At 35.8% G+C, this 18692-nt stretch overlaps 3 protein-coding genes and 1 non-coding gene across 5 annotated transcripts; 3 read left to right on the top strand and 1 right to left on the bottom strand.

Moving 5' to 3' along the window:
• The first annotated feature begins 2819 nt into the window (after positions 1-2819).
• Positions 2820-5558, top strand: LOC127628953 (uncharacterized). 2 transcript variants are annotated; one of them, XM_052105946.1, is made up of 5 exons: positions 2820-3025; positions 3670-3741; positions 3911-3976; positions 4256-4605; positions 4782-5558. In XM_052105946.1, exons 1-5 carry the CDS (start codon positions 2915-2917, stop codon positions 4819-4821), a joined length of 639 nt encoding a protein of 212 aa, XP_051961906.1. In that variant the 5' UTR covers positions 2820-2914; the 3' UTR covers positions 4822-5558. The 2 variants fall into 2 exon arrangements, with proteins under 2 accessions (XP_051961906.1, XP_051961905.1); XM_052105945.1 differs by having other exon boundaries at positions 2821-3025; positions 4256-5558.
• A 3319-nt stretch (positions 5559-8877) lies between these two features.
• On the top strand, positions 8878-10833 carry LOC127628780 (60S ribosomal protein L10-like). The gene is made up of 6 exons (XM_052105660.1): positions 8878-8986; positions 9425-9483; positions 9677-9784; positions 9923-10061; positions 10303-10465; positions 10611-10833. The coding sequence occupies exons 1-6, from the start codon at positions 8907-8909 to the stop codon at positions 10764-10766; spliced, it is 705 nt and encodes a 234-aa protein (XP_051961620.1). The 5' UTR covers positions 8878-8906; the 3' UTR covers positions 10767-10833.
• Positions 10091-10225, top strand: LOC127629360 (small nucleolar RNA SNORA70). The gene has a single exon (XR_007968756.1). It is a non-coding gene; the product is annotated as a small nucleolar RNA SNORA70 (small nucleolar RNA).
• Positions 10834-10978: 145 nt separating the features above from the next.
• On the bottom strand, positions 10979-17508 carry LOC127628779 (deoxyribonuclease gamma-like). The gene is made up of 9 exons (XM_052105658.1): positions 17386-17508; positions 16256-16412; positions 16062-16150; positions 13529-13618; positions 12696-12808; positions 12433-12545; positions 12172-12329; positions 11699-11795; positions 10979-11483 (listed from the first exon to the last, which is right to left on the bottom strand). The coding sequence occupies exons 2-9, from the start codon at positions 16403-16405 to the stop codon at positions 11352-11354; spliced, it is 942 nt and encodes a 313-aa protein (XP_051961618.1). The 5' UTR covers positions 16406-16412; positions 17386-17508; the 3' UTR covers positions 10979-11351.
• Positions 17509-18692: the final 1184 nt, after the last annotated feature.

Genomic DNA, 18692 nt, shown 5'->3' with positions numbered 1-18692 from the left:
AGGTTTTTGTTTTATTACTTAAAATTACATTTTTGCATTTGTATCTATTGTGAAATGTCATAGCACAGGATACATAATACCTATCACACCATATTTCTGTAATTCTGTTTATAAAACTCTTGTTTAAATTCCATTAGGTTGTAGCCTACTGCAGTCTTCTGATAACCATTCAATACTGTGCTTGTTAGGTGTCATTGAGTATTAAAGGTGCCTATAAATAAAATGTATGATTATTATATTCAGGATAAGCTGCAGGAGAGGCTGTGACAGACTGACTTTTATGAGTGTTTGAACATGGTGTCAAGCGCTAGAATGCACATTGATGATTGGGGTGAGTTTGCATTTACTTTTCTCCAAAACTACACAGTAAAATTACCTGAAAATAATTACAGTAATAGTCAGAGTCACTCTGAACAGGAATCCAATGAACAAATGAGCAAACCTATGAAGGAACACTTTTTATGAGTGTTTGAAAATGGGACATGGTGTAAGTGATAGAATGCACTTTGATGTGTGGGGTGAGTTTGCCTTTTCTCCAAAACTATACAGTAATATAAATTGTGTGTGTGTGTGTGTGTGTGTGTGTGTGTGTGTGTGTGTGTGTGTGTGTGTGTGTGTGTGTGTGTGTCTGCGTGTGTTTTAAATATAATTTGTGTTTCATTCAACAGGTATGCAAGCATATTTCATAGATCAGGTTTTTATTGTTCATATATGCAATTCATGGATAATTGACAGATTAAAGCCACCAAAAGCCTGTTGTATCATATTTGTCATTTACATTAACATGAAAAATGTAAGTAAATAAATAAATAAATAAACATTTATACATGATGTATAATAATTAAATGTATACTTTATATATACACAAACATTAAAATCAACAATACAAATGTAAAATAAATGTATGATAATTAACATCAATATTACAGATTTCATTAGCATTAATAAATATATTATAATAATTAATGTATACTATATATATATATATAGATATATATATATAAACATTAAAAATAAAAATGTAAAAATATTAAGGATGTATGATAATTAAAATGAATATGAACATGAATAAATTATGTAATAATTAATGTTAATCATATTTAGGCATACAAACATTAAAATAGTAAAAAAAAAAAATATTATTTGTGTCCTAAGATGGAAAATAGCAGAAAATAGAGTCTGAAAATCAAGTTTGACCTCTTTCAGCACCCATATCTTAAGTACACGATTAGACGCGCATACTAAAAAAAGATGTGCAGTCTATTGACCGTGTATTTTCAACGCGCGGCCCACTTGACCGCAGTAGGGCTTGGGGCTGAAATGGAGGAGCTGAACACGCAGCGCCATCGGAAGCACGACTCCTGAAAGATCTGGGGAGAGAAAAGAGTCTCTAATGCTCTATTTTAGAACGCGAGCCGGCAATTAAAAAGAAAAGAAGAATAGACCTCCGGATTTTGGAACGCGAAAGTAAACCTATCGTTTGCAGCATAGACAAATACCTAGACGCCTCATTGGCCGCACTGGCCCGTTGCTGTGTTATGTCAACGCGTCCGCCTTATTGGACCAGGGAAGACTTCACTATAAACAAATACAAGTAAACGGAGGAGCTGCGGTTTTTCTGGATAAAAGGCGCAATAACGTTTAAATTTCTCAACCGATTTCAATGGTTTATGTTCTACGTGGAGTACAAAAACGTTCTGTCTCCAGTTACTTAGAATCTCGATAGACTTGGAAAATTATTCATTGTCATCAGGAATTGTGAAAACTCAAGCTTGTCAAGCTTAGATTTAGCGTATTTTTCTTGGTTAATAATGGTGGAGACGTGACTAATATAATATAATGTACATGAAATGTGAATAAAGTTTTTATTCATTGTGGAAATGGCTTTTTCTGTCTTGAACCCAATCATTTAGCTTTTCTTGTGCTCCAGGTCAGAACACAGCTCGTTCACTTTGAAATACAGAAATTATATATATATATATAGGTTATAGAGCTAGTCTATGGGGTGCCGTTTGTAAAGTGGCTCACGCTGAAAATAACAGCAACATTTTGTCACATTTAGCTTCAAACAATGTTTAAAAATCTGGTATGAATTTTTGACGGTCACTTTTTAGCACATTTACAACAATATTTGTTAACATAGAGATATTTTAAATAGTTAAATCTAAATATTAAATGCTACACTTAAATGTTAAATGTTAAATATAAATGTTAAATATAAATATAAATGCTAAATATAAATATAAATGTTAAATATAAATATAAATGTTATATCTAAATGTTAAATATAAATCTAAATGTTAAAATATAAATATAAATGTTATATCTAAATATTAAATATAAATCTAAATGTTAAATCTAAATGTTAAATCTAAATGTTAAATCTAAATGTTAAATATAAATGTTAAATATAAATATAAATGTTAAATTTAAATGTTAAATATAAATATAAATATAAATGTTAAATCTAAATGTTAAATCTAAATGTTAAATCTAAATGTTACATCTAAATGTTTCGTGTGAAACTAAATATTTCGCTAATATGCAAATTTAAATGCCGGTAACCGGAAGTGCCAAAATAAAAGCTCGAGGAGGTCAGTGGGTAGTGTCAAATAACGAATAAAAAACATCTCATCAGGGAAATGGACTCTTGGACATGGATTATCATGATAAAAACTAACTAAAAGAATAAGCACGTTTGGATAAACTGTAACTGTAAACAGTAGACTACTTTGAGGTTTTAGTGTCACTTTTATGAAAGATGAGGGACTTATGACCTGTGGCCATTATAGCCAGCCACGAGGGGCTCACTTCGACTGATCTGTCATGTTTGCTTGCATAAAGGCCAGCAAGAGCCAATCCCTACCCGCCCCTGACCAGGAAAGGTACTGTCGGTCATGGCCGCTCTGTGAAGATGTCAAACGAATCGGCGTTAGCCGAGAACATCGGCAGAGCCGTCCTGGCGGCTATACAAAATTTTTCAACAGCGACAGCAACAGCCTCTGGGACACCACAGAACACCTCAGTAAGTATGTTTTCCAAATGACGTAGCGTTGGATTCTTGTTAAGGCTAACTTTACGAAACTAGCTAAGTAGAGATTTGCTACTAGCACCAATGCACTTTATGTGTAACACATTTGATTCTATAAGCCGTAAAATTCACACCGGTTAAGTGACGCAGTGGGATGAACTCATGAGTAAATAAATGTGAGTTCAAGATTATGTGAAGATGGTCTGAGCAGCAAAGCACACATTATATAATTTAGCGTAACAGCTAACGGAGGCTCACAAATGACACTGTAAATTGTCGGTCAAATGGAAATCTGCCTCTGTCCTCAGTCAGACATCTCACCTTGGTTTACCTGCTGGCATTTGCTCACAAGATAAAACCCGTTCTCTGCTTGGCTAGGGAGAGAGAAAGAGTAATGCTGATGGAGGACAGAGGCAGTCACAATGATAAATACATTTAATCTAATGTTAATAAAGTACCAGAGTCAGAGTGCATACTGTTAAAAAACATAAAATGTATCTCTCTTTGTTTGCCAATCTCAACCCTGGTTTTTGACTGCTGGGCATATAAACATTAAAAACACATGGAATGTCTAATAATAATAATAATAATGTTGAATAATAAATAATGTTGCCCATATTTTGCTTTTGTCTCTTCAGGCTCCCACCACCTACAGTAACACACTGGGGCCAGCCACACCCACCACCTCCACTGGGACATCATATCGCTCGGTATACTTTCATACTCTTGTAACCTAGCTGGCTGTTTGTTGGTTTTTTAATGTGTGTGGTGTAATGTTTCAGCATTAGTTCCAATCATGGTGGCATGTTTTACACAACACCAACATGTGACAAGATAACAATGTCTTTGGTATTTTGTTCATATTTTAAAACTCCTCAGGGCTCCAGCACCAGCGCTAACATACCTTTACCAGCAACAGACTTTGCTTCAGTGACCTGTCTTTCAGTAAGTATTCATTAATATTCATGTTCATATTTGTTTGATGGATTTCTCATTTACATTTCAGTAACCTCTCATCTTTTGAGTGTCAATTTTATTTAAACATTTTATTTTACATAAACATTAAAAAAAAAAAATGTACAGTACAATCTATAATTCTATTCAGTCAGAGAGATAATGAGTAGATGTGAATGCTCATCTGTTATAATGTCTGTAATTCTCTCTTTAATAACCGTTGTTTGTTATAGAAACTTGCCAAATGTCATATTCTTTGCTGTGTTCTAGAATGACTACCAAGGAAGACATCAGATTTCCAAAGAGGAGCTCGAACATGTTCTTTCTCTGAAAACCACCTTTACAGAAGCGGCATCTATTCTTTCAATTTCAAGGCCAACTTTCTACAAGTTACTTCAAGACTATAATATGCCAACGTCAAAATTTAAGAGCATCAGTGATCAACAGTTGGATATTGAATTGTCACAAATAAAAACTGAACACCCAAATGTTGGAGAAGTGATGCTTATGGGACATCTCCGCTCCAAAAACATTGTGGTTCAAAGACAACGAGTAAGAGATTCACTCCGAAGGATGGACCCAATTGGTGTCCTAGCCAGGAGAAGAACAGCAATAGCTAGGCGAGTATACTCTGTCCCACATCCAAATTTCATATGGCATGTAGACGGAAATCATAAGTTGATTAGGTGGAAATTGGTTGTTCATGGTGCCATAGATGGCTACAGTAGGATGTTAATGTTTCTTCACTGCTCCAACAATAATCGTGCTGAAACTGTAAGAGATCTCTTTACTGCAGCTGTTCGACAGTTTGGCAGACCACTGCACATCAGGACTGATCACGGAGGAGAGAACGTTCAGATTTGGGAGGACATGCATGTGAGCAGGGGGATGGCTCTGTCTTAACAGGAAGTTCTGTACACAACCAGAGGATCGAGCGTTTTAATCGAGACTTGAACAAAAACTGCAGCCATATTTATGCACCCATTTTTTATGAACTGGAATCCCTGGGTATCCTAGACATAGACAATGCAACAGACCTATTTTGTCTCCATTATGTCTTTCTACCCAGAATCAACCGCACTTTGGAGGAATTCAAAGCTGGATTTAACAATCACTCTATGTCATCTGAAGGAAATAGAACACCAGTTCAGCTTTTTACTCTGGACAGTGATTTGCCTCATCTTCACAACCCAGAACTCTCAACAGCAGGGGTAGTTTTTTGTTCCTCAGCAAACTCTCAAAGTGTACTTTCCCCATTGAATGACAGGGATTTGCAAGAACTGAATGATGCCATTAACCCTCTTCAAAATGACAACAACAATGGCAAAACATTGTTTCAGAGAACACAACAGTTTATTTTTGATAAACTTGTAAATGTGTGATCTCAGCATATAACATGTACAATTGTGTAACATTAGTCTTATTTCACTTTCAAAAGTACACTGTGAAACAAATTTCAGGGCTCTACAGATGTATTGATACATAACTGTCTTCCACTACATTGCAATACATTGTTCCTGATTTTTAAAGTACCTAAATGTGCAAAGTAAAACAACTCAGTGAAGTAAAACAATACTTGTCAGTGTTTTGTAATATCTTATATATTACATAACTATTGTCTCTTTATTATGTATTTCTTAGAAGATGGCTGTTCAGAAGGTAAGAACAAAACGTGTTTTCAGTGATTTTTGTGATTATGCATTTTGCAGCTACTAAAAGGTTTGGTAAAGTGCTTGAGGAGTAGGAATAGAAGGAATTTTTTCAACACATGAACAAATACAATCTTCAGTTTATCACAAAATATTCAACATCAATAAATCTGAATATACATGGCTTTCAATGGTGAGGAGGGAATTCATAATTGTAATCTAAAAAGTACTTAATTTCTACAGAAGAACCTTACTTGAGTAAATGTCATTGTTAATTCCTTCACTACTGTTTCAGTATAAAAAACTCTGGTAGTTAAATTCATCAACTATAATTGTTAAAAAACACACAACAAGGTTGAAGTAACTACATTAGTGATTTATTACTCTGACTGATTCCATATCCTTCCAATCATACAGTATAAAGAAGGGTCAGATACAGACTCACAGAGGTAAACACTTTTTGTAATTAACATCCACATACAGGAATATCGTTTATAACAATCAGAAACCACATGGAAACCAGAGCTGATAGCTCCATCAATCCTTTTATACTTAAACGTACAGCCAAACATTAAGTCCTTAAACTATAATGAACTGAAAGGGACTACGGTTGCACACTCTTGTTCAAGTACAGCTTTAAAATTACTGAGGTGTTCTGTGGTGTCCCAGAGGCTGTTGCTGTCGCTGTTGAAAAATTTTGTATAGCCGCCAGGACGGCTCTGCCGATGTTCTCGGCTAACGCCGATTCGTTTGACATCTTCACAGAGCGGCCATGACCGACAGTACCTTTCCTGGTCAGGGGCGGGTAGGGATTGGCTCTTGCTGGCCTTTATGCAAGCAAACATGACAGATCAGTCGAAGTGAGCCCCTCGTGGCTGGCTATAATGGCCACAGGTCATAAGTCCCTCATCTTTCATAAAAGTGACACTAAAACCTCAAAGTAGTCTACTGTTTACAGTTACAGTTTATCCAAACGTGCTTATTCTTTTAGTTAGTTTTTATCATGATAATCCATGTCCAAGAGTCCATTTCCCTGATGAGATGTTTTTTATTCGTTATTTGACACTACCCACTGACCTCCTCGAGCTTTTATTTTGGCACTTCCGGTTACCGGCATTTAAATTTGCATATTAGCGAAATATTTAGTTTCACACGAAACATTTAGATGTAACATTTAGATTTAACATTTAGATTTAACATTTAGATTTAACATTTATATTTATATTTATATTTAACATTTAAATTTAACATTTATATTTATATTTATATTTAACATTTATATTTAACATTTAGATTTAACATTTAGATTTAACATTTAGATTTATATTTAATATTTAGATATAACATTTATATTTATATTTATATTTAACATTTAGATTTATATTTAACATTTAGATATAACATTTATATTTATATTTAACATTTATATATTTAACATTTAACATTTAAGTGTAGCATTTAATATTTAGATTTAACTATTTAAAATATCTCTATGTTAACAAATATTGTTGTAAATGTGCTAAAAAGTGACCGTCAAAAATTCATACCAGATTTTTAAACATTGTTTGAAGCTAAATGTGACAAAATGTTGCTGTTATTTTCAGCGTGAGCCACTTTACAAACGGCACCCCATACTAGTCCATTCACCAAGAGTTTATGAAGATAAGGAGTTACATTACTTTGACATAAACTATAAGACATTTGAATTATAGATTGTGGGATTGCTTTGATAACAATATCATACTGTTTTCGGTAATTTATCTTAAATTTTAAACAAAAAATCTCAAAAGGTATACTGATTGCTGTATTTTCCAAAAGGTGCATCACAGACCATATTCATCTCTCATACCAATTGTTGTAGAATAAAGACTTGCTCCTAATTATCACATATCTACAATTCCATAACGGGATGTTATGGGGGCTGATATTGTACTTGTAAATCAATACATATAATAATACCTGTTTTCTATGTATTTACATGTTTAAGGTTTGAAGGGTAAACTTCGACTGCGGTGAATGAGAGTGAATTAGAGATCACAGCAAATATTATTTTCACTTACCCATTTGATCCAAGACCAAAATAAGAAATACATTCTTACGTATGAATGACTTTCCAGAAGAGGAAAAAAATAGAGAGTTATGGATTAAGACAGTCAGATGCAAGAACATGACAAATTTACTGTCACTCTCTCTCTGCAGCTGTAATATAAACCCCTCGAAGCTGTCGTGATATTTTTTTTTTAAACTAATTCCAGTGTAGTATAGCCTAACCCAAATCATAATGTTATAAATTCACACTCAATATAAAAAAAAAAAATTATATAAAAAATATTGCTATATTTTTTTTTTTTTTATTTTTTTATTGAAGGCAACATTGGGTACAAACGTGCAAAACCATCAATATACAAATAAATAAAAATAATAATAAATAAATAAATAAATAACATAAAATAAAAACATATATACTACATAAAGGTGGAAAAATAAGAATATTAAGAGGAATTGGGGAATAGGTCATAATATTGACACAAAAGTTTTCCATTCTTCTTGTTCTTTACAAGCTTGTGTGATTTAAGAAGCATATTAAGTTCCAAAATATAATGTTTAAAACATAAGGAAGACTTATTACATTTCTGCTTGTGTATAAAGAACTTAGCATATAAGATTATAAAGTTTAATACAAACTCCAGGGTGCCATCTTGTGGGAAACAAAAGTAACAGATAATATCTTTCAGGGAGAATGAGTGAGTTATATTTTGAGATTGGAGAAAGTGAGTACCCAAATCTTCCCAAAACCTTTTGGTAACTGGACAATTAAAAAATAAATGAGGAATGGTTTCAGTGTCCTGTTTACAAAAGCTACAGCATGTGTCAATATCTAGAAACTTAGCAACAAACCAATTTGTAGGGTAAATGTTATGTAAAAGTTTAAAGTGGACCTCTTTAGCTTTATTAGAGATACAGTATTTGTGAGGAATCAACCATGTTTTTTTCCAATTTATTTCACTTATTAGGGAATTCCAATAAAACATCCCCCTTGGAGCAATGGAGTTAAAAAAAATATTGCTATATTGACGCTGCTATGTAAGGCGGAAACGCGTCATCACAGTCTGCGAAAAAAGTATATTTGTAACCGGATGTAGTTCTACTCGATGCGTTATGACGCAGCGGAAACGCCGTCTTCTTCCTTTTCTCCATTAGGTGAGTGAGTGGTAAGAGCGCTACTCAGCCCTCTCCAAATATGTCGAAAAGTACTTAATTTACTTATTTATATGGGCATAGTTTCCCCCTTAAAACGATTGCTATTGTTTGTATTACAGATCGCAACCATGGGCCGGCGTCCAGCCCGTTGGTAAGTTCTGAATATAGTGTTTAAAAAGCTGGTCGTAGTGAAAATGGCAAGGCCCGCTAACCCATGTGCGGGACACCGGCCTCTTCCAGCAGGGGAGCGTGACTAGATATCGACGCGCACTGCGTTAGAGCTGTTATCACGAACGTGAAGTTAATCACAATTTGCATCCAGTGAAATACACTAGTTACTTACCCAGTGGTCACGTGCCATACGAACACATTTCCCACCTGGTTAAACGCGTTGTCTGATCAGTTTTAATGACATTGCATGATTAATTTGAAGATTTGATTGGTTGGCGTTTTGCACTTAGAATGTCAAGACTTATCTATTGGTTAATTGTGAATCAGCCGGTTTTAAAGAATTCAGACGTCTTGAGTGTCACCACGTACTTGTGCTTCAGACGTTGGGTCTTGTTAATCTATCAATCATCTTTTCCAGCTACAGATACTGTAAGAACAAGCCTTACCCCAAGTCCCGTTTCTGTCGGGGTGTGCCTGGTAAGTAATCTGATTATTTAGAGACCACATAATCGCCACTGTAGTAGAGCTCATAACAAGGTTCAATGCATTTTGGTGTGTTTGTAGAGTCTCATGTTTTATTTGGACCGCAAAATGTAGAATTTGTTGTACAATAGCATTTCTTGTGTACATGTACGATTGCTGTGATTAAGCATCTCTCTTATAAACCCAGATCCCAAAATCAGGATCTTCGACTTGGGCAGGAAGAAGGCTAAGGTGGATGAGTTCCCCCTTTGCGGTCACATGGTATCTGATGAATATGAGCAGCTGTCCAGTGAAGGTGAGCAGTTTTCATCCTGTCAAGACTTACAAGGAGTTCAGTTTCAGACTTCTGTGCAAGGACAAATGATAACATTTACATTTATGCATATAGTTGAGACCATTTTTCCCCTCTAAATTTACATTCATTATTGTCTAGCTCTTGAGGCTGCCCGTATCTGTGCTAACAAGTACATGGTGAAGACCTGTGGTAAAGATGGTTTCCACATCCGTGTCCGTCTGCACCCCTTCCATGTCATTCGAATCAACAAAATGTTATCCTGTGCCGGAGCTGATAGGTGAGAAATTATTCCTCTGCTAAGCTTATCTGCAGCTTATTAAGCCGACCAGTCAGGTTGACTGTACTTCCCTGGTGTGCAAAGGCTGCAGACAGTAATTCTTTGGTTGTGTATGAGCCTGGCTGTTTAGTGCCAGGCCCTTTTAAGGGACCAATGAGACAGATAGCATAGCCTATTTTTAATGGGGTCCATTTGACCAATTTTGCATTTCAATGATCCTAAATGCCGATCTCCTCTCCAGGCTCCAGACTGGGATGCGTGGTGCTTTTGGAAAGCCCCAGGGCACAGTGGCACGTGTGAACATTGGCCAGGTGATCATGTCTGTGCGCACAAAGGCCCAGAACAAGGAACACGTGATTGAGGCACTGAGGAGAGCCAAATTCAAGTTCCCAGGGCGTCAGAAGGTATGTAACAGGAATATGAAAATTGGGTGTTCGTGTTAATTGTATAAAAGATTGCCCTGCTGTGAAAACGTCTTCATAAAGACTATTAAGACTCCAACAAAGAGCAGGTCAGACTTTCTAAAGTTTTGATATGTTCCACTCTTAGATCCACATCTCCAAGAAGTATGGCTTCACAAAGTTCAATGCCACTGAATTTGATGCCATGTTGGCAGAGAAGCGTGTGATCCCTGATGGCTGTGGGGTGAAATACATCCCCAGCCGTGGACCCCTGAGCCGCTGGAAGGCCCTGCATGCCAATTAAGGACCTCACACTTAAAATGCAGCTGTGTGAACCAGTGACCCCAAATAAAGTCCAATGTTAATTTACAGTCTTGGTGTTTTTTTCCCCCTGTCCTCCATTTTCTAAAATGTAGTTCCAGCCAACTTTTCAAAGAGGGAACGCCAATTCAGTGAAATATTTGGAAAACTACAGAAATAATGTAGATTGTATATACATTTGTAGATCAAATATATGAATTGAACGTTTCACATTTTAAAAGTTGTGTAAAAAGGTAGACAAGAATGACTGTGCATTACAAATAAAAATTATTTATTCTGAAAGTTGTAAAATGCATTTAACAATATTTTGGCAAAACCATACTGTAAATGTTTTTGAAAAACACAAGAGAGTATATTAATGCAACCTGAGCCACACTTGGCTGAATTCAGTGAAATAACTGAAATGCCCAATTGTTATAATTTCTAATACATATTAAAAACAGGTTAAATATTCAGTCACAATCACTACCACATTGTGTATTTGTAGAACATCCAGTACATAGTAGCTGTGTAACCGCAAACTAAAGTCTTCATCTAGGCAAGATGAATTATCAACTTCTGCTTGTGTTCATATTATCTGCAATAGCAATATGATATTGAGGACAAAGACTGTAGGCATGAGGCAAGATGCTCTGTTTGTTTTGGAGTCTATCATCTTAAGGTCCACCTCAATGGGGTAGTGATCACTCACTTCTAGAGCCTGAAAGAGACAATCCACACAAAAGATGGTAGGCAGAATGTTAGCCTCAGTTCACTTTCATTACATGGGAAAAATATGCAATGAAAGTGAATGTTGATTGAGGCAAACATTATGCTTAACATCTCCCTTTGTGTTCATTCAATTTGTGATGTGATAAAGTGCTAAACATCTGTTCCAGAAAGTTGAGAGACTTGGTACTGGAGTGATATTTTTACCTGAGCCTCTGTAAGACGGAATTCCTTGGCAAAATTGAATGGCTGTGCTGAATAAGACTCAATTGTTCTGAGAAATGACTCTCCATGTACAACAATTCTGTGGATTTAGAAATCAGCCATAAAATCATGAGTTAAATACATAACATGCTTAAAATGTGTTGTCCCTTGATGCAAAGTTTACATGCAAACGGGAAGCAGCAAGATTTATTATGTTGATTTGTGGGCCAAGATGAAATCTGCAGACGCTTCTGCACTTTCTGTGCCGAGTTTGAGGGACAATCTGGAATTCTACTGAATTAATTTAAACATGGTAAAATGTGTTAGAGCTGAGAGAAATGCAGCCTTCATGGTAGCTAAAAGTATATTCAAATTAGAAGAAAAAACTAAATAAACGTGAATAATAAACTAAAGGGATTCCAATTCTGCAGAAATGTGTGGGCATGCTGATTAGAACATTATTTCTGTTGTTGTACCTGTCATATGCACAGTCAGTTGACTGTTTCACTGTAGTATCCACATTATCCTTAATCAGCCAAATGAAAGAGGTGTCAGAGAAAAGTCTGATATTCTTCCTGTTCTTTTTAGCCACATAACCACAAGCTGCATTGAAGTCGCCAAGGAACATCACATTCTTTCAAGAACAGAGACAGAAAAATGCTAGGTTCAGTATTTGATCTTAAATGTATTAAGATTCAGTCTATGGCAGTGACAAATGAGCAACTCCACCATTACACCTCGATTTTCCATCGCTTTCTAATATCCACAAAGACATCATAGAGTTCGTCAATCTCTTTGGTGGCATTTGAGGGAGTGGTGTGCTGTGGAATCAAGACAAACTCCTTGGCCACTGTTAACAGAGAGACAGGATCCCATGCCAATTCAAACATCACCAAAGAGAACAATAACATCAGATCAAATTAAATGAACAAGAATTCTATTCAGTGATCTGCCTTGGAACCAATTCAATGCACAATGACTGAGTTTTGCCATTTCATACCTGTTTTAGGGGCTTCAAAATGTACCACAAAGGGTTCTCTGGAGAAAGCATCAATGTCCCCTTTCTGTGTATCTGGATACTGATACCGATTTTTTAGCTTGGCTGTACTTTTCCTGTATATGAACAAACAAGGTATAAAGAATGTAGAAAGGCTAAAATGTACTAAATAAAATGTAAGGAAAATATGAATATATTAGTATTAACCATGTGAGACCCAGAATTGCAACATAGATTTTCCCATAGATTTCACTTGATTACTGATGACACACAAAATTCACACCAAAATCAAGCAGCTTAAAAATCTGATTACATTTTTTATTTTATTTTTCATAATCAGTGTCTACCTTAAACCACGATCAAGGAGGAAAATAATAAAATGTATCATCAATCTGTGGGTCTCTGAGGGTTAATCAATGCAATATAGGCAACTTGTCACACTTTTTGGTAATATTGGTTTAAAGGAATGTTTTGGGTTCAATACAAGTAATGTCCAGTTGACAGCATTCATGGAATATTGTTGATTAATAAATAATAACAATCATCATATGTTTGACTTGTTCATTAGTATATTTATATAAAGAAGCAACAATTACAGGAAGGTACATACAATGGAAGGGAATTGGGCCAGTCAAAAAAACATTCAAATTCAATGTTTAAAAAGTATAAACACAAGATATAAACATTATATGTGATTTTTCTTTTTCTTAAATAAAAGAGGGACAAGTTGAAATGATTTTTCCCACAAATGGTGCTGATTGAGTTTAATTTATTTTGAACCTGGAACATACCTTCAATTAATAATCATCAAGCCTATAGAAAGGCTGAACATGTACCTGTAAACAAAAACATATTGCTCCTGATAGGTTTGTGTTCTCCCGAGACGCTCACTCGCCACATAGTCAAACTCACCATCTCTGGAAATTCTAGAAAGATCAATATACTGTCAGTGTTTGTGCAGTATAGTGCATGTTGATTTATTTATCTCCTAAAGGAATAAAAGTATCAATTTTCTTTCCATAAGAGCAAAATGTACATTATTCCAAATGTTTTGGTCACCAGTGGGTGTGTATGTATGTATATATATATATATATATATATATATATATATATATATATATATATATATATAGCCTATACAGGGTTGGGAGGGAAACTTTTGAAATGTATTCCACTACAGATTATAGAATACACGTTGTAAAATGTCATTTGTAACGTATTCCGTAATATTCAGTAACATATTCTAAATACTTTGGATTACTTCTTCAGCACTGGTAGATTCTTTTCACTTGTTTTGACTATAAAAGCTCTGCCAGTACAGTAAAACAAAATACACATGTTAAAAATACATTCTCTGAAAAACATATCTTATGCAGTGTTGTTTCTAAAACAAGATCAATCTAATTAATTTTTTGGATATTTTTTACAGGACAAAACATTTACAAAATATTATCAAGAATATGATTTTTGCCCTAATATCAAAGGTCTTACTAGAAAAACAAAATGGAAACATGTGCATGTAAAATGGCTACAAATAGCATTTTAGCTTAGCGTAAAGCTGACAGTTTACACAAGTTTTATTTCTATTTCTTCTGCTCCAGACGTACTTCAAATTTACTTCTCTGTCTTCTCGTATGAATGTAACACATCATAAGAAAGTGTTTCACCACTGTTCAAATGCACTTTGGATCACATCATTTATATGTAAAAATATTTTCATCTGAAAGGACTAAATATTAAATAAAACAAATGACAATAAAATGCAAAGTAATCTCTTCAGTAATCAAAATACATTTTGAATATAACTGTATTCTAAATACCAATTATTTAAATATGTAATTCTGGTTAATCCATGTATTCCGTTACTCTCCAACCCTGTATGTATGTATGCATGCATGTATGTGTAATATATATATATATATATACATACACACACTCACCTAAAGGATTATTAGGAACACCTGTTTAATTTCTCATTAATGCAATTATCTAATCAACCAATCACATGGCAGTTGTTTCAATGCATTTAAGGGTGTGGTCCTGGTCAAGAAAATCTCCTGAACTCCAAACTGAATGTCAGAATGGGAAAGAAAGGTGATTTAAGCAATTTTGAGCGTGGCATGGTTGTTGGTGCCAGACGGGCCGGTCTGAGTATTTCACAATCTGCTCAGTTACTGGGATTTTCACGCACAACCATTTCTAGGGTTTACAAGGAATGGTGTGAAAAGGGAAAAACATCCAGTATGCGGCAGTCCTGTGGGCGAAAATGCCTTGTTGATGTTAGAGGTCAGAGGAGAATGGGCCGACTGATTCAAGCTGATAGAAGAGCAACTTTGCCTGAAATAACCACTCGTTACAACCGAGGTATGCAGCAAAGCATTTGTGAAGCCACAACACGCACAACCTTGAGGCGGATGGGCTACAACAGCAGAAGACCCCACTGGTTACCACTCATCTCCACTACAAATAGGAAAAAGAGGCTACAATTTGCAAGAGCTCACCAAAATTGGACAGTTGAAGACTGGAAAAATGTTGCCTGGTCTGATGAGTCTCGATTTCTGTTGAGACATTCAGATGGTAGAGTCAGAATTTGGCGTAAACAGAATGAGAACATGGATCCATCATGCCTTGTTACCACTGTGCAGGCTGGTGGTGGTGGTGGTGTAATGGTGTGGGGGATGTTTTCTTGGCACACTTTTGGCCCCTTAGTGCCAATTGGGCATCGTTTAAATGCCACGGCCTACCCAGTTTCTGACCATGTCCATCCCTTTATGGGCACCATGTACCCATCCTCTAATGGCTACTTCCAACAGGATAATGCACCATGTCACAAAGCTCGAATCATTTCAAATTGGTTTCTTGAACATGACAAGGAGTTCACTGTACTAAAATGGCCCCCACAGTCACCAGATCTCAACCCAATAGAGCATCTTTGGGATGTGGTGGAACGGGAGCTTCGTGCCCTGGATGTGCATCCCACAAATCTCCATTAACTGCAAGATGCTATCCTATCAATATGGGCCAACATTTCGAAAGAATGCTTTCAGCACCTTGTTGAATCAATGCCACGTAGAATTAAGGCAGTTCTGAAGGCGAAAGGGGGTCAAACACAGTATTAGTATGGTGTTCCTAATAATCCTTTAGGTGACTGTATACATGCAATGAAAGTGATTAGTGACTGAGGCTAACAATCTGTATAACATCTTGTTTTGTGTTTTACAGAAAAAAGTAAGGTTTGGAACAACATGAGGGTGAGTAAATTATAACAGAATAAAATGTTTTAGATGAACTATCCCTTTAAATTTAGTTGGCTACACTGTAATTGAAGGTTTGTAATTTTTTTTAAATATATATTTCCATGTTGTCTACCCATTGAGTGCAGCAACAAGGCGGGGTAGGGCTTTATTTTTCTGGTCTCTGACCTCCTGGAGCAAGCATACGTCACAACGAGCTATGATCTGTGAGAAAGAAAAATAAATAGAACATTTAAGCTCTACTGTGTGTTTATAAAAATAACATTTAAATGATTTGCAAGAATTAAAGAGCATTGCACTGCACATTACCCGTGAAATATAATTCATGATTTTGGGATCTGCTGATTTAGAGTCACCAAAACTCTGGACATTAAAGGCACAAATTTTGAAGCCATAGCAAGTAAGCAGGCCATAGAAGATGGAGATGGTGAGGAGGAAAAGTTTGAGATCAGCAGTCATTCTGTGTCTGAAGAGTGAGTGAGTGAATATGAGAGAGAGAGAGAGAGAGAGAGAGAGAGAGAGAGAGAGAGAGCGAGAGCTCTTAAGTTACAGATTCATGGTTCAATGAGAGAGCAAAGGTTTCAAGTATTGTATTAAGAAGTGAGTTTCAAAACCTGAATTCAGAACCTGAATGACATGGAAACTAATTTGACTGTATTGTTACAGTTATCGCACAAAAGTGATCCTGAAACTGATCGTTAAATAATTTGATGTTGGTTTGTGTTATGTATGAGAAGATTCAATTTCTCACAGAGTAAATATATTTTTAGGAGATGTTGGGGTCAATAATTAACAAATGTAACCATTCCTGTGCCAAAAGAGGTCACTTGTAACTGAAGTTAAATAATTAAAAAAAAGACAAGAACAATTTCAATTTATCAGGTTTAAATAAAAATGTTTAAGACCTTTTTCGTTTAGGTATAACAGACTGATGTAAATAATTATTAATCAAGTTTCGACTGTTTTTCAAGTGTTACTATGTGATCAGTAAACAACATTTAACACCAAATGATACAAGGATCACGCATGTTTGCTTTGAGGTTGGTGACCTGTTGTGAAGTAATTAGCTTGTCTTGTTGTTGGAGGGAATCCAGACTCCAAACAACATGTTGAAACATGGTCAGTGGGGTTTAGATGTTTTTAACTGTTTTCAACATGCTTTTTCACAAATCTCTGGAAAAGACCTTGCCTATATGAAACAATTGTTTTCCCACCCTGCTTTAGATGTTAGTACCCAACAGCATTGGGTGCTGGTCCCCCTATCAAACTTAACCAACAAGACTTATTTGGTCTACAATGGATATGCTTGCTCACAAGCTAGACCAGCACTAACCAGCCGAAAACAGAATGGACATCTACATTGTGGGCAACTCAACACTGAGAAAGTAACAGTAGACTCTCACAATGTGACAGAATATACAAACAAATAATCTTCTTACCTTATTTGAAATGTGTTGGATTTTACTTCCACAAAACTGGTCACCCTTTCTTTTCCGCACTCAGGAAGTCTTAGGACACACCCTCTACACTGGTAGACTAACGCCCGTTTCACACATACTCCGTGTGCGGTGCGTATGCGGTGCGTATGCGGTGCGTATGCGGTGCGTATGCGGTACAGGAGCAGCACGCGCTACAGTGCTTTCACATAGGACTATGCTGCGTTTGCAGTAAGCTACTGTTTCTGTGTGCCACAAAATCAAAACTGTGTAAGGAATTTTGATTTTAAATCCAAACGTTAACTTTGACATGGTTTAAGACATTGAAACCGTATGAAAACCGCATTTGCGTTCACTGTCTTTTTTTAGGGTTAAAAAAAATCATATTTGATGGCATTTTGCAACTTTTGGGACTACAATCATACTTTTTTGTTTTTCTTGACCCTGTAATTTAGTAACTATAGAACACATTAACTGTAATTATGCGTATATGTTGAAATTATTACAGTTTATTGACAATCTATGTCTATTTTAATGTGAACAATGCGCTGCCACTTTAATTCAGTGCGGTGCAGCACAGCAAAAATAGACTCGGTGCGTAATCGATCGCTGCACTGCTGTATACACACCGCAACTGGAACGGATCGACGGACTGCAACCGCGTGCAGTGTAAAAGCTCTAACCTGTTAACATGGGTACGGAAAAAAATACACACCGCAAACGCACTGCAAACGGAGTATGTGTGAAACGGGCGTAAGGGAGGAGATTACCTTACAAAAGAATAGAGTGTGGGGCAATCCACTGCAATAAAAGCAAGCACTCTTATGCAAAACTAATGGAATAATGCAGTGTATTTTCACTTTACTCTATAGTGATCTGTCAGGTATTTCAAGTTTAGGCTTTTACAGAACATCTGAGAATAGTTGCATAAGCATCTCAAAGGACAAAAGTGTTTACAATCACTGAGTTGAAAAGTCAGTCAGATTCATGCAAACTGCTGATTGATTAGATTTATTAAAAAGCAAGTGAGGGAAAAAAAAGAAGAAAAAAAAAACCTACTCAAGGCAGAGACCAAACAAAGCGAAGCTTGATGACAACATTTCATAGGGGGAAATGTTTCCCTATAAAGAGCTTCCCTATACTAGTTTCCCTACAAAATATGCAATTACCTATTAAATATAGAGTGCCTCATGTGCTAATAAAATAAAATATGATACAGAATATTCATTGAAATACTCTGTAGAACTGTGAAAGTTTCTATAGCTGGAAGAAACTTTTAAATAAAAGTGTTAAAACCAGCCTAAGCGATC

This window comes from Xyrauchen texanus, chromosome 35 (genome assembly GCF_025860055.1).
Source record: "Xyrauchen texanus isolate HMW12.3.18 chromosome 35, RBS_HiC_50CHRs, whole genome shotgun sequence".
NCBI lineage: Eukaryota > Metazoa > Chordata > Actinopteri > Cypriniformes > Catostomidae > Xyrauchen > Xyrauchen texanus.
Note: the sequence above shows the minus strand (reverse complement) of the source record. Positions and strands in the feature narration are given on the sequence as shown.

Bases quoted from the DNA above. Each gene is read 5' to 3' on its own strand.
- LOC127628953 (XM_052105945.1), top strand. From the start codon at position 2,915: ATGTCAAACGAATCGGCGTTAGCCGAGAACATCGGCAGAGCCGTCCTG. The intron at 3,742-3,910 runs GTATACTTTCAT...AAAACTCCTCAG, and splicing joins CTGGGACATCATATCGCTCG to GGCTCCAGCACCAGCGCTAA. The intron at 3,977-4,255 runs GTAAGTATTCAT...GCTGTGTTCTAG, and splicing joins CTTCAGTGACCTGTCTTTCA to AATGACTACCAAGGAAGACA.
- LOC127628780 (XM_052105660.1), top strand. From the start codon at position 8,907: ATGGGCATAGTTTCCCCCTTAAAACGATTGCTATTGTTTGTATTACAG. The intron at 10,062-10,302 runs GTGAGAAATTAT...TCTCCTCTCCAG, and splicing joins TCCTGTGCCGGAGCTGATAG to GCTCCAGACTGGGATGCGTG. The intron at 10,466-10,610 runs GTATGTAACAGG...TTCCACTCTTAG, and splicing joins AGTTCCCAGGGCGTCAGAAG to ATCCACATCTCCAAGAAGTA.
- LOC127628779 (XM_052105658.1), bottom strand. From the start codon at position 16,405: ATGACTGCTGATCTCAAACTTTTCCTCCTCACCATCTCCATCTTCTAT. The intron at 12,330-12,432 runs GTGTAATGGTGG...TGTTCTTGAAAG, and splicing joins GAAAGCGATGGAAAATCGAG to AATGTGATGTTCCTTGGCGA. The intron at 11,484-11,698 runs GTAAAAATATCA...TGTCTCTTTCAG, and splicing joins TCCGTCTTACAGAGGCTCAG to GCTCTAGAAGTGAGTGATCA.